General features: G+C 45.5%; 1 protein-coding gene across 1 annotated transcript; it reads right to left on the bottom strand.

Annotated features, from left to right (window-relative positions):
• Window positions 1-6262: 6262 nt before the first annotated feature.
• Window positions 6263-15018, bottom strand: LOC145820521 (uncharacterized). The gene is made up of 7 exons (XM_082916484.1): window positions 14984-15018; window positions 13900-14119; window positions 13613-13819; window positions 13262-13348; window positions 12825-13166; window positions 12644-12727; window positions 6263-6277 (listed from the first exon to the last, which is right to left on the bottom strand). The coding sequence occupies exons 1-7, from the start codon at window positions 15016-15018 to the stop codon at window positions 6263-6265; spliced, it is 990 nt and encodes a 329-aa protein (XP_082772610.1).
• Between the last annotated feature and the right edge of the window lie 301 nt (window positions 15019-15319).

The raw sequence follows: 15319 nt of genomic DNA, 5'->3' as shown, positions 1-15319 counted from the left end.
ATCCAGCTTGGTCCTATGTCCACACACATTGCTTCACGTTCTGTGGTCAATGGTTCGATGCTCAGGCCCGACAAGTAGTCAATCATTATAGTCCTTGCTTTTCCAGGTTGTACTACACTAGCCATGTTGGCCAGTGCGTCAGCGTGACTGTTATCATCTCGGCTAACCTGGTGTAGTCGGCAGTTCTGAAGCAAGGCCACCAACCTATTGACCTCTTTTGCGTAGGCCGACATCCTTTCATCTCGGGCTACAAACTCACCCGTTGTCTGGTTAACTATAAACTGGGAGTCACAAAAGACTATTACCTTATCTGCTTCTACTATGATTGCCAGTTTCAGTCCTGTAATGAGTGCTTCATACTCTACTTCATTGTTTGAGGCCTTGAACCCCAAATGAATCGATTGTTCTAGTATCTGCCCATCTAGAGATACTAGTACTATTTCTGCCCCCGCTCCTTGTCAGTTTGAACTCTCATCAACAAACATTCGAAAGGAGTCACCGGTGTAAATGTTGCAAGGTCTGAGTATTTCTTCCTTCCTTCATTCCGTTGCCCTCGGCTGCGCTTCTCCTTGCTTGCTTGGACATCGTTCACCTCGGCTCAACGGAGCCCGATGTGCGATGGCTCCTAGAGTGAACTCGGCCATGAAGTCGGCCAAGACTTGGCCTTTGATCGCTGTTCTTGGTCTATATTCTAGGTCATACTGCCCCAAGGCCACTGCCCATCTGGTTATTCTGCCTATCAGATCTCCTTACTACAACAGGGACTTCAAAGGGTGTTCTGTTAGCACCACAATCTTGTAGGCTTGAAAATAATGTTTCAGTTTCTTTGAAGCCATTACTAATGCCAATGCCAACTTCTCTAGGGATAAATACCTGGTTTCTGCATTAACCAGGGTTTTGCTTACATAATAAACAACCCTTTGCTCCCCTTTTTCTTCTCGGATTACCACTGCGCTCACCGGGTGCTCTGAAACAACTAAGTATAGGAATAGCTCCTCTTCAGGTTCTGGATTTGAGAAAACTTGAGCCGTGGTCAAATACTTCTTTAATTCGGCTAGGGCGACTTCGTATTCCTCTTTCCATAAGAAGTCCGTGGCCTTCTTTACTAAGTTGAAGAAAGTTTTGCACTTCTCTGAGCTTCTACTTATGAGCCTATTCAGGGCTGCAGCCCTTCCAGTTAGCATTTGCACCTGTTTTGCTGACTTCGGGCTCTTCAACTTAAGGATGGCCTTAATCTGATCTGGGCTGGCCTCAATTCCCCTTCTGGTCACCAGGTATCCCAAAAACTTACCAGATCCAACTCCAAATGCACACTTCGATGCATTGAGTCGAAGCTGGTATGTTTTAAGGATGTCAAAGACTGTTTTCAGATCGACCAAATGACCTTCAGGTTCCTTAGTCTTCACGACCATGTCATCGATGTAAACTTCCACCGTTCCGCTAATCAGGTGTTTGAACATCTTAGTTACCAGTCTTTGGTAAGTTGCTCCTGCGTTTTTCAACCCAAAAGGTATCACTCTATAACAATACAGCCCTTTTGGAGTGATAAACGCAATCTTCTCTTCATCTGGGGGGTACATGGCTATCTGATGGTACCCCCTGTAGACATCTAGGAAACTCATCCTTCCATGCCCTTAAGTGGCATCTACCAGTTGGTCGATCTTGGGTAGAGAAAAAACTGTCTTTGGGGCAGGCCTTGTTCAGGCTGGTAAAGTCCACGCAAACCCTCCATTTTCTATTCTTTTTCTTCACCACCACTGTATTTGATAGCCATGTCGGGTAATTTACCTCTCGAATGGCCCTGGCCTCCAGAAGTTTGTCTACTTCCTCTTCCACTGCTTCGACGTGCATCAATATCGGTCTTCTTGCTCGTTGGATTACAGGTTTGGCCGACTTGTCAACGTTCAGTTTATGGCAAGTGACCTCGGGGTCAATGCCAGGCATTTCATAAGGCGTCCAGGCAAACACCTCAATATTTGATCTCAAGAAAGTTTCCAACTCTTTTTTCTCTTCTTCAGCTAAGCCCGAGCCGAGAAGAAAGAAGCATTCCTCATCCCCCTCCTGGACGAGGATTTTCTTCAGTGTTTCTTTACTCTTCTCGGCTGGCTCCTTGCCGACATCCTCTAGGACCTCCACGTCCTCATCTTCAATCTCTGCCTTCTCTAGTTCTCATATGCTGCAGGTGGATTTCATTGCTGCCATGGAACAGTTCTTTGCCTGCAGCTGATCCCCTCTGATTTCTTCTATCTCATGCTCTGTTGGGAACCGCAGTAGCTGATGCAATGTTGAGAGAACAACCCCCATTGCATGCAACCATGGCCTTTCCAAGATAATATTGTAAGGGAAAGGCGTGTCGATCACGGTGAACTCTGTCTTTATCTTCTTGGTGCCAGCCTGCACCTCCAAGCTTGTTACGCCCAATGGCCATGTCGGCGTTCCATTAAACTCGACCATCGGGCCGTTGGATTGCTCCATATCATCAGGGTGAAAGCCCAGCTCCTTGTAACATCTAACATACATGATGTCACAAGAGCTTCCTTGGTCAATTAAGATGCGTTTCACTTGGCACTCCCTAACCTGGAGGGATACTACCAATGCATCGTTGTGCGGATGTTGTACCATCTCAAGGTCGGCTTCAGTAAAGGACACTACTGGTCTCTGACACTCTTCTGCCCGATGTCTCTTCTCCTCGACTTGGTAGACATGCTGTAGGTGCTTTACCTTTTGGGTCTCCCCCCGAATTTCGTTTTCGTTGACCTTCGAGTGAATTACATTAATTACCCGAGGTCCTCATGCCTGAGGTTGCTGTGTTAGGGGAGGTGGAGCTGCTGGTGCCTGAGGCAATCTTGCCTGCTCTTTTCTGGTCCTGGCCTCGTCTACAAGGTCCCTCAAATGGCCCTGCCTTACCAGGTCTTCCAGGTGTGACTTTAGGGCTCTGCAACCCTGAGTTAGATGCCCATCTTCGTTATGGTAAGCACAATGCTTACCCAGGCTCCTTCCCATAAATTTTCCTGGTACCCTTGTTGGTGCTCTGAAATAAGGTTGGGTTCAGATTTTACCCAGGACTTTGTGAATTGGGATTCGGAACACAGTTGTGACTGCCTGTGCAGCCCTTAGTCCTACCTCCTGCTTGTTGGATCCATTGTTACCCCGACCTCGCTTCGGCGAGCCGTTTTCCTTCTCTTGCTTTGTCTCCTTAGCCCCCGATGTATCTTCCTCGGCTCTGGCATATTTCTCAATTCTGGCCATGAGCTCCTCCATGCTTTTTGGCAACATCATTGCCAAAGACTTCCTTAGTGGACAGTCGCCTTTTAGGCCATTCTTGAAAGACACGACCGCCATCTCTTGGTTGCACTCGAGTATTCGGTTGAACACCTCATAGTACCTTTTTGCGTAGGCCCTAAGGCCTTCATCCTTACTGATTCTTAGAGCCATCAATACATCCACTCAATGGCTGTAGCTTGTTTGTCACGAACCTGGCCACAAACATCTTGGCCAGGCCTTCCCAAGTCTTCACACTTCCCTTTGGCAGTTTGTGAAACCAGTCTGATGCAATCTCCCTGAAGGATGAGCGGAACACTTTGCAGAGCAACGACTCGTTGCCACTATACAATGCTATTGAGTTCAGGTATAATCCAATGTGAAAGTTGGGGTCTAACTTACCATCATATATTTGGAACCTCGGCATTAATCTTTTTGAAGCCTCAAATTTGTCCAACTCCACTGAGAATGGTGTTCTCGGCTTAACGGGGGAAGTTACCTCGGCATCGGCATTTTGTTGCTTTCTCTTGAGGTAATTTCTCAAGTCTTCTTTGGTCCGCCCAGGAGCTCGGCTATCTCCTGACTTTAGTCTTTTTGGTGCGCTACTCTCAGCTTCGTTGTGAGCCATTTTCGACCTTTCTCCATGAGTTGTGTCGAAGCACAGCTCCTGCCTCTGAACATGTCTATGTTCTCTGGGGTCTGCTTCTTTAGTGGGATGTGTCCTTCGTGACTCTTCTCTCCTTGACTCTCCTCGCCCGACCTCCCTTGAAGGCCAGTGAGAGTGTTTTTCGCTCCTGGTGTGCTGCGGGGCTACTGGGATTGTTTTCTTCCCTCCTTTCTCGGTATTGGCCGCTGGAATCGGCGTGTCCTGTAGCGGGAATGGTGGCTGCATGACGTTGTTTTGTAGGTTGGCCAATTTGTTCGCCATCTCTTTCACCTCTTCATCCCTCCGTAGGCATCTAACCTTCCATACCTGGAGGTTGTCCTCGCTGTAATATCCACTTTGATCCGATTTCTTTGGTACGTCGCCCTCTTGGCCGATGCCTTTCTTGCCATGATTCTGACCCTGAGTCTCCTCGTTGCAACCATCTTCCTCCATGCTAAGGTCAACGTGTTTACTATTCCCAGCAGGGATTTCGTCCCCAACCTTTTCCTTTTGTCTGTCGCTGGCCATCTATTCTCCTTTCTTTCCCACAAACAGCGCCAAATTGTGTGTGTTGACTTCCGATCACACTGCTAACTTAGTATTCAGCTAGAGAGTACTGGCAGAATAGATAGCACCTGGCTGACCTGCAACAGAAAGAGAAGATTCCGGTGGTGGTTCGTCTACTCGGGGGCACTCCGACGATCAAGTCAGTATATCTCTCAAAGATAATTAGTAGTGCTAAACTCACAGTTCAGAATATAAATTGCGTACCTTAGACTCATCGGGAGTGCCTCTCTTTTATAATTAACTCAATCCTTGTCCCAACAGAAGCCTAGCTTCAATGAACTTGTGCTCAGTGCTTATCCTGGACTCTCCAAGAGATAAAGATAAACTCCCTAAGAGTGTTATCCTTATCCATGCTGTAGTCCTTCCTCATTCTAGGACTCTTGTGCCTTATCCGCTTATCCCAAATTCCTATATCTTCGGAGATAACCTCGGCGTAGCCGAGATCACCTCGGGGTCATGTAAAGGACACGTGGCACCTCGGCTGAAACGCCGGTGTCACCTTGGCCATGTGCCGATACTCAAAAAATATATCCCCACATATTTGCTTACAAATTTGTTCTTTAACATTTTAATATTAGTTTATTACAAGTAATAAAAACAAATACATAAATAAGTGAAAGCCTAATCCCATTTTGCTACCCACTACTTACGCGAGGCATTTCGTAAACTTTAACTTGGATTCCGGCCTTGTATTCAAATAGTGTTTTGTGTAGTATATAATATTCCTATGAAATAGTAAATATGTAATAAAAATTATATTTTGTGGAGTATGTAATATTCTTTTTTCATAATAATTGGAAAAATATAAGACACTTTTCACTAAATTCATTACGTTTTTATTAAAATTAATATATACCTTTTAATATTTTTACATATTTTTAATATATTTTATACAATGTATAGTGGGTACTTGTTAGCATTTACCTTTATATAATATAATAATGGTACAAATATGTAGTGAATATGACCAAAGTCCCTACGAATACATGAGATGGTGCTGCTAACTTCCACTGATCAATTCCAGTCATGAAGTCCATGACTAACCCAAGCATGGAAACAGCAGATAAGCTTCACGTAGTTATGTTCCCATGGTTAGCTTTTGGTCACATGATTCCTTTCTTAGAACTCTCTAAGGTCAAAGCCCAAAAGGGTCACACAGTCTCCTTTGTATGCACTCCTACACTACAAAAAAAAGTGTTTTTTGCGACGGCAAAACGCCGTCGCAAATGGTCCGTGCCCCGTCTCTAATACTTTTTGCGACGGTAATTTGGCTTTTTGCGACGGCAGGTGGGGGTCGCGACAAAGGGGGTTGCAAAAGGGATTTAGCGACGGTAAGTGCCGTCGCCATTGTTTTTTGCGACGGGAGTCTGCCTTTTTTGTGACGGCAATGTTCTGTCGCCAATAATAGAAGAAAATCTGAGTATTTGTGACGGCACAGTATTTCCGTCGCTAAAAAAAGGTTTTTTGAGACGGCAAGAATGCCGTCGCTAAAAGTGTCGTAGCTGATACTATTGTCGACGGCAGCCTGAGCCGTCGCTAAAGGTTTTATTTTAAATTACATTGCGTAGCTTTTGCGACAGTATGGCTGCCGTCGCAAAAGCCTCCAAAAATTTTTTTGCGACGGGTTGTTATGCCGTCTCAAAAAAAAAAAAAAAAAAAAAAACCTGTTGGGAAATTATTAAAAAAATTAAAATAACCTGTATTAAATGAAAAATAACTATAAAAAATCCAAAAATTACATAATAATATAAATACATACATAAACAAAAGTTGACAAATAATGAAAATTCATAATGTTGTTCCCTTCATAACAATACAGAAATAAAAATTCATAAAAACAAAAATTATGCCACTACATAATGTCGCATACTACATACATAATGTTATTCACAAATTTAAAAACATAAATCAAAATCAAACCCAAAAGTTTTCGTCTTGATTCTTTCGTGGGTTACAAAAACAAAAGTTGGTCATAATCTTTATAGGCCCGCATTCCACAAGAAGCAAACGGCTACTCAGGAAATATCTGAAAAAAACAAGATAACAATAATTAATAACCATATAATGGTGTTAATATTTTAATTACAGAAAAATATAAAAAAAAAAAAAATTGACTACTATATAATTAGAAAGATAGTTTAGTAAATAATTTTGACTAGACCGAAATCCGGCTCTAACTCCCAAACCGGGAACCCGATTCGAGCCCCGTCTTCTCCCACAAGTCTCTCGTGCCTAGGCGGCCGCGTGTGCCAAGTTTCGTGCTCAACCGAAGCCGTTTGGTGATTTTGGAGCATTAACGCCTCGAATTCAAGTTTCTTAAGGAAGTAGTTTGCCTAAAGTGAAATCCGGCTCTAACTCCCAAACCGGGAACCCGATTCGAGCCCCGTCTTCTCCCAAAAGTCTCTCATGCCTAGGCGGTCGCGTGTGCCAAGTTTCGTGCTCAACCGACGCCGTTTGGTGATTTTGGGGCGTTAACCCCTTGAATTCAAGTTTCTTAAGGAAGTAGTTTACCTAAAGTGAAATCCAGATCTAACTCCCAAACCGGGAACCCGATTCGAGCCCCGTCTTCTCCCACAAGTCTCTCGTGCCTAGGCGGTCGCGTGTGCCAAGTTTCGTGCTAAACCGACGCTGTTTGGTGATTTTGGAGCATTAACGCCTCGAATTCAAGTTTCTTAAGGAATTAGTTTGCCAAAAGTGAAATCCGGCTCTAACTCTCAAACCGGGAACCCGATTCGAGCCCCGTCTTCTCCCACAAGTCTCTCGTGCCTAGGCAGTCGCGTGTGCCAAGTTTCGTGCTCAACCGACGTCGTTTGGTGATTTTGGAGCATTAACGCCTCGAATTCAAGTTTCATAAGGAAGTAGTTTGCCTAAAGTGAAATCCGGCTCTAACTCCCAAATCGGGAACACGATTCGAGCCCCGTCTTCTCCCACAAGTCTCTCCTGGCTAGGCGGTCGCGTATGCCAAGTTTCGTGCTCAACCGACGCTATTTGGTGATTTTGGGGCGTTAACACCTCGAATTCAAGTTTCTTAAGGAAGTAGTTTACCTAAAGTGAAATCCGGCTCTAACTTCCAAACCGGAAACTCGATTCGGGCCCCATCTGGTCCCACAAGTCTCTCGTGCCTAGGCGGTTGCGTGTGCCAAGTTTCGTGCTAAACCGACGCCGTTTGGTGATTTTGGAGCATTAACGCCTCGAATTCAAGTTTCTTAAGGAACTAGTTTGCCTAAAGTGAAATCCGGCTCTAACTCCCAAACCAGGAACCCGATTCGAGCCCCGTCTTCTCCCACAAGTCTCTCGTGCCTAGGCGGTCGCGTGTGCCAAGTTTCGTGCTCAACCGACGCCGTTTGGTGATTTTGGAGCATTAACGCCTCGAATTCAAGTTTCTCAAGGAAGTAGTTTGCCTAAAGTGAAATCCGACTCTAACTCCCAAACCGGGAACCCGATTCGAGCACCGTCTTCTCCCACAAGTCTCTCGTGCCTAGGCGGTCGCGTGTGCCAGGTTTCGTGCTCAACCGACGCCGTTTGGTGATTTTGGGGCGTTAACACCTCGAATTCAAGTTTCTTAAGGAAGTAGTTTACCTAAAGTGAAATTCGGCTCTAACTCCAAAACCGGGAACCCGATTCGAGCCCCGTCTTCTCCCACAAGTCTCTCGTGCCTAGGCGGTCGCGTGTGCCAAGTTTCGTGCTAAACCGACGCCGTTTGGTGATTTTCGAGCATTAAAGCCTCGAATTCAAGTTTCTTAAGGAAGTAGTTTGCCTAAAGTGCAATCCGGTTCTAACTCCAAAACCGGGAACCCGATTCGTGCCCCGTCTTCTCCCACAAGTCTCTCGTGCCTAGGCGGTCGCGTGTGCCAAGTTTCGTGCTCAACCGACGCCGTTTGGTGATTTTGGAGCATTAATGCCTCGAATTCAAGTTTCTCAAGGAAGTAGTTTGCCTAAAGTGAAATCCGACTCTAACTCCCAAATCGGGAACCCGATTCAAGCACCGTCTTCTCCCACAAGTCTCTCGTGCCTAGGCGGTCGCGTGTGCCAGGTTTCGTGCTCAACCGACGTCGTTTGGTGATTTTGGGGCGTTAACACCTCGAATTCAAGTTTCTTAAGGAAGTAGTTTACCTAAAGTGAAATCCGGCTCTAACTCCCAAACCGGGAACCCGAATCGAGCCCCGTCTTCTCCCACAAGTCTCTCGTGCCTAGGCGGTCGCGTGTGCCAAGTTTCGTGCTAAACCGTTGTTGTTTGGTGATTTTGGGGCGTTAACGCCTCGAATTCAAGTTTCTTAAGGAAGTAGTTTACCTAAAGTGAAATCCGGCTCTAACCCCCAAACCAGGATCCCAATTCGAGGCCTATCTTCTCCTACAAGTCTCTCGTGCCTAGGCGGTCGCGTGTGCCAAGTTTCATGCTGAACCGACGCCGTTTGGTGATTTTGGAGCATTAACGCCTCGAATTCAAGTTTCTTAAGGAAGTAGTTTGCCTAAAGTGAAATCCGGCTCTAACTCCCAAACCGGGAACCCGATTCGAGCCCCGTCTTCTCCCACAAGTCTCTCGTGCCTAGGCAGTCGCGTGTGCCAAGTTTCATGCTAAACCGACGCCGTTTGGTGATTTTGGGGCGTTAACACCTCGAATTCAAGTTTCTTAAGGAACTAGTTTGCCTAAAGTGAAATCCGGCTCTAACTCCCAAACCGGGAACCCGATTCGAGCCCCGTTTTCTCCCACAAGTCTCTCGTGCCTCGGCAGTCGCGTGTGCCAAGTTTCGTGCTCAACCAACGCCGTTTGGTGATTTTGGAGCATTAACGCCTCGAATTCCAGTTTCTTAAGGAAGTAGTTTGCCTAAAGTGAAATCCTGCTCTAACTTCCAAACCGGGAACCCGATTCGAGCCCCGTCTTCTCCCACAAGTCTCTCGTGCCTAGGCGGTCGCGTGTGCCAAGTTTCATGCTAAACCAATGCCGTTTGGGGATTTTGGAGCATTAACGCCTCGAATTCAAGTTTCTTAAGGAACTAGTTTGCCTAAAGTGAAATTCGGCTCTAACTCCCAAACCGGGAACCCGATTCGAGCCCCGTCTTCCCCTGCATGTCTCTCGTGCCTAGGCGGTCGCGTGTGCCAAGTTTTGTGCGCAACCGACGCCGTTTGGTGATTTTGGAGCATTAACGCCTCGAATTCAAGTTTCTTAAGGAACTTGTTTGCCTAAAGTGAAATCCGGCTCTAACTCCCAAACCGGGAACCCGATTCGAGCCCCGTCTTCTCCCACAAGTCTCTCGTGCCTAGGCGGTCGCGTGTGCCAGGTTTCATGCTCAACCGACGCCGTTTGGTGATTTTGGGGCGTTAACACCTCGAATTCAAGTTTCTTAAGGAAGTAGTTTGCCTGAAGTTAAATCTGGCTCTAACTCCCAAACCGGGAACCCGATTCGAGCCCCGTCTTCTCTCACAAGTCTCTCGTGCCTAGGCGGTTGCGTGTGCCAAGTTTCTTGCTAAACCGACACCGTTTGGTGATTTTGGAGCGTTAACGCCTCGAATTCAAGTTTCTTAAAGAACTAGTTTGCCTAAAGTGAAATCCGGCTCTAACTCCCAAATCGGGAACCCGATTCGAGCCCTGTCTTCTCCCACCAGTCTCTCGTGCCTAGGCGGTCGCGTGTGCCTAGTTTTGTGCTCAACCGACGCCGTTTGGTGATTTTGGGGCGTTAACACCTCGAATTCAAGTTTCTTAAGGAACTAGTTTGCCTAAAGTGAAATCTGGCTCTTACTCCCAAACCGGGAACCCGATTCGAGCCCCGTCTTCTCCCACAAGTCTCTCGTGCCTAGGCAGTCGCGTGTGCCAAGTTTCGTGCTAAACCGACGCCGTTTGGTGATTTTGGAGCATTAACGCCTCGAATTCAAGTTTCTTAAGGATCTACTTTGCCTAAAGCGAAATCCGGCTCTAACTCCAAAACCGGGAACCCGATTTGAGCCCCGTCTTCTCCCACAAGTCTGCCGTGCCTAGGCGGTCGCGTCTGCCAAGTTTCATGTTCAACCGACGCCGTTTGGTGATTTAGGGGCGTTAACGCCTCGAATTCAAGTTTCTTAAGGAACTAGTTTGCCTAAAGTGAAATCCAGCTCTAACTCCCAAACCGGGAACCCGATTCGATCCCCGTCTTCTCCCACAAGTCTCTCGTGCCTAGGCGGTCGCGTGTGCCAAGTTTCGTACTAAACCGACGCCGTTTGGTGATTTTGGAGCATTAACTCCTCGAATTCAAGTTTCTTAAGGAACTAGTTTGCCTAAAGTGAAATCCGGCTCTAACTCCCAAACCGAGAACCCGATTCGAGCCCAGTCTTCTCCCACAAGCCTCTGGTACCTTGGCAGTCGCGTGTGCAAAGTTTCGTGCTCAACCGACGCCGTTTGGTGATTTTGGGGCATTAACGCCTCGAATTCAAGTTTCTTAAGGAACTAGTTTTCCTAAGGTGAAATCCGGCTCTAACTCCTAAACCAGGAACCCGATTCGAGCCCCGTCTTCTCCCCCAAGTCTCTCGTGTCTAGGCGGTCGCGTGTGCCAAGTTTCGTGCTAAACCAATGCCGTTTGGTGATTTTGGAGCATTAACGCCTCGAATTCAAGTTTCTTAAGGAAGTAGTTTGCCTAAAGTGAAATCCGCCTCTAACACCCAAACCTGGAACCCGATTCGAGCACCGTCTTCTCCCACAAGTCTCTCGTGCCTAGGCGGTCGCGTGTGCCAGGTTTCATGCTAAACCGACGCCGTTTGGTGATTTTGGGGCGTTAACGCCTCGAATTCAAGTTTCTTAAGGAACTAGTTTGCGTAAACTGAAATCCGGCTCTAACTCCCAAACCGGGAACCCGATTCGAGCCCCGTCTTCTCCCACAAGTCTCTCGTGCCTAGGCAGTCGCGTGTGCCAAGTTTCATGCTAAACCGACGCCGTTTGGTGATTTTGGGGCGTTAACACCTCGAATTCAAGTTTCTTAAGGAACTAGTTTGCCTAAAGTGAAATCCGGCTCTAACTCCCAAACCGGGAACCCGATTCGAGCCCCGTTTTCTCCCACAAGTCTCTCGTGCCTCGACAGTCGCGTGTGCCAAGTTTCGTGCTCAACCAACGCCGTTTGGTGATTTTGGAGCATTAACGCCTCGAATTCCAGTTTCTTAAGGAAGTAGTTTGCCCAAAGTGAAATCCTGCTCTAACTTCCAAACCGGGAACCCGATTCGAGCCCCGTCTTCTCCCACAAGTCTCTCGTGCCTAGGCGGTCGCGTGTGCCAAGTTTCGTGCTAAACCAATGCCGTTTGGTGATTTTGGAGCATTAACGCCTCGAATTCAAGTTTCTTAAGGAACTAGTTTGCCTAAAGTGAAATCCGCCTCTAACTCCCAAACCGGGAACCCGATTCGAGCCCCGTCTTCTCCCACAAGTCTCTCGTGCCTAGGCGGTCCCGTGTGCCAAGTTTCATGCTAAACCGACGCCGTTTGGTGATTTTGGGGCGTTAACGCCTCGAATTCAAGTTTATTAAGGAAGTAGTTTACCTAAAGTGAAATCCGGCTCTAACTCCCAAACCGGGAACCGATTCGAGCCCCATCTTCTCCCCCAAGTCTCTCGTGCCTATGCGGTCGCGTGTGCCAAGTTTCGTGCTAAATCGACGCCGTTTGGTGATTTTGGAGCATTAACGCCTCGAATTCAAGTTTCTTAAGGAACTAGTTTGCCTAAAGTGAAATCCGACTCTAACTCCCAAACCAGAAACCCGATTCGAGCCCCGTCTTCTCCCACAAGTCTCTCATGCCTAGGCGGTCGCATGTGCCAAGTTTCGTGCTCAACCGACGCCGTTTGGTGATTTTGGAGCATTAATGCCTCGAATTCAAATTTCTTAAGGAAGTAGTTTGCCTAAAGTGAAATCTGGCTCTAACTCCCAAACCGGGAACCCGATTCGAGCCCCGTCTTCTCCCACAAGTCTCTCGTGCCTAGGCAGTCACGTGTGCCAATTTTCGTGCTCAACCGACGCCGTTTGGTGATTTTGGAGCATTAACGCCTCGAATTCAAGTTTATTAAGGAACTTGTTTGCCTAAAGTGAAATCCGGCTCTAACTCCCAAACCGGGAACCCGATTCGAGCCCCGTTTTCTCCCATAAGTCTCTCTTTAACTTAGAATGTCTAAATTATGCAAAGATACATTTTAGCTTAGAATGCAATGATACATTTTATACCTGATCTTCTGGTGGTGGTGTATATGAATTCTCGTCTTCTGCAGATTCCCTAAATGCCCGGTGGCCACTCGATGCATCAGGAACCTATGATAGTCAATACATAATGTGGTAATCATATTCGAATTTTATACATAATCTTGTGTGAAAATTGAACTATCAAACAATTTAATTTATATCGAACCTGTCTGTTGGGATCCACACTTGCCCCCTGTGACACTAAGGCCATCATCTCAGCTCTCATCTGCTGTAAATGTGTAGAGAACTCTGCTCGCAGCTCCTCCCTCAACTCATCCCTTAGCTCTGCACGAACCTTCTGCGTGATCTGATCAATAGTCGATGGCTGGGGTGTTGATTGTGATGGCCCAGCACCATCTTTATACACCGCTCTCCAAGGCACAATTCTCCCGTATGTGCGACAATATCCATGTCCGTCATGACCTATCAACTCATGGAAAATGGCATTCCTAGCCTCCAAAGTCCGACCATCCTCAGGTAGCATAGAGAGTTGACGATTAAACTCATCCTGTATTGAATAAGACATACAAGTATATGCCAAATTAAGATGGCTGACACACAAAAAATAAACTTTAAATACAATCAAAGGTGTTTGGAAACTACCAAGGTCTGAATAACCTCTGGGTCATCTACTCTACGTGTCATAAGCCAAACATTCATCTTATCAGTAGACTCCCCCTTACTGGTCATCTGCATTTTTTTAGAAATTTGAAAATTAGAATGTAAATAATTTGTAAATATACAATGTTTATTTATATACAAAAATATAACAATAAAATGTAAACCTCATGTCGTATCTGAGAGAAAGTAGTACGCCCTGCGGTATGAGCTATGCCGTGAGCTCGCCGATTTTTAGTGTTCCTACTTGCGATTTTCTATAACAGGTTCGACAAATGTGAGTATGTAAATATGATTTGTATGTGTACATATCATAAATATAACTTATTTGTATACCTCAGCATCGGGAGTACACCAATACTCCACAAGTTCTTCCCACTGGCTTGGCACAATGTGCATAGGAACATCATCCTTCAGATTAGGATCAGAACTTCTAGGCTTGAAATACTTAGCCTTAAGCTTGTTCTTGTGATCCTTCCATATGCTGTTGCAGTTTTTCATGCAGATTGGCTTGTACTCCTCTGGACATATATTCAAATTGTCCTATAAAACACAATTTCAAAGTTTAAATAATAATAACACAATTTTGGAATTCGAATTTGTGGACAAAAATATACTTTTACCTTCACATCCTTCCAGATAGCATCAATAATATCATCAGGCACATTGTTCCAGTCAAGAAAAGTAAGAGGAACAATGTTACCATTCCGCACAATAATACCAAGTTGAGTAGTTAACTTAGCCACGTTATCCCCTATTGGGCAGTAATTTCCATCAAATTGTATATCTAGCTTTTTACCAGTACCCCACTCTTTAATGCCCTTGGCACATCCTCTACCATGCCTAGTCGAGGTTGATGAAGAACTAACATGACCTGTGAGATACAATAACAATAAACAATATGCAATGGTAATAAACAAATGCAAATTTAAATAATGTGAATACAAATCATATCACATAAACCTGAGGTGGGCTGTGAAGAAGTCGAAGGGTCTGCAAAATACAATGAGAATAAACAAGTTATATATAATGAGCATAAATAAATGTATGTTTAAATAATTTTCATACAAATCAAAGCAAATTTATATACCTGCGGATGGCTCATAAGCTGATGATGATAGCTGTTGTGGTGGCACTGATGGTGGACGCACCGATGGTAGGCGTGGAGGCTGAGTACATGGTAGCTGCTGTGGTGCCACTAAAGGCCCCTCCGATAGTGGCCGATGTGATGCCTCCTCTGATGGTGGTGCTACTGATGTCCTGTTATGTAGCACATTAGACATCATGCGCCGGGGATGATCAGGCTTCCTCTTCCTTTCCATAATAATCTGCAAGCAATATAACATTAATTGACATTAGAAACATAGACAATGGTTTGTCGTCAACTATAATATGACATTAATTGAACTAATACAATTACAAAGACAAAGTAAATTAAGAAATTGATGATTAACTACAACCTTGGCCTTAATTGAATTACTAATGTTTCCACCACTATCAGCCTATTTGAACATCAACTGTTTCCCCTTCTGCGACTTCCCTCACCCAACCAACTTCTTCATCACGAAGCATTATATTTTCTTCCAATTGTTGGCTCATGTATGGCTCGATTTGTGGATCAGTCGAACTCATATCAAATAAACCTCTTTGAGACATCTTCACCACGACTTGCCAGCCTGGTTGTAACGGGTCTGCAACATACCAAACTTGCTCAGCTTGGGGCGCCAAGATGAAAGGTTCATTAGTAATTCGATCATCTCGGTACAACAAATGATTGAAGTTCACCAACGTGAAATTGAAGACATCTTCTTTCTTTCTGTGAATGTTGTCAATCCAATCACACTTAAACAACAAATGTTTCTTCTCATTGGAATATCGAATCTCAACAATATCTGTCAATTGTCCATAATAGTACACAGACCCCACACGAGGATTCTTGTCTTTTCGACTAGCATAACTTATGGTATCTGCCTTCAAAGCTACACCACAATTTTGTGTGGCTCGACGATCATCCATGGCCTTTACTCGATACCGAAACCCATT

Source organism: Camellia sinensis, chromosome 1 (assembly GCF_055761805.1).
Source record: "Camellia sinensis isolate YWXY chromosome 1, ASM5576180v1, whole genome shotgun sequence".
NCBI classification, from domain to species: Eukaryota; Viridiplantae; Streptophyta; class Magnoliopsida; order Ericales; family Theaceae; genus Camellia; species Camellia sinensis.
The sequence above is the reverse complement of the archived record's forward strand: the minus strand, read 5'-3'. Positions and strand labels throughout refer to the sequence as shown.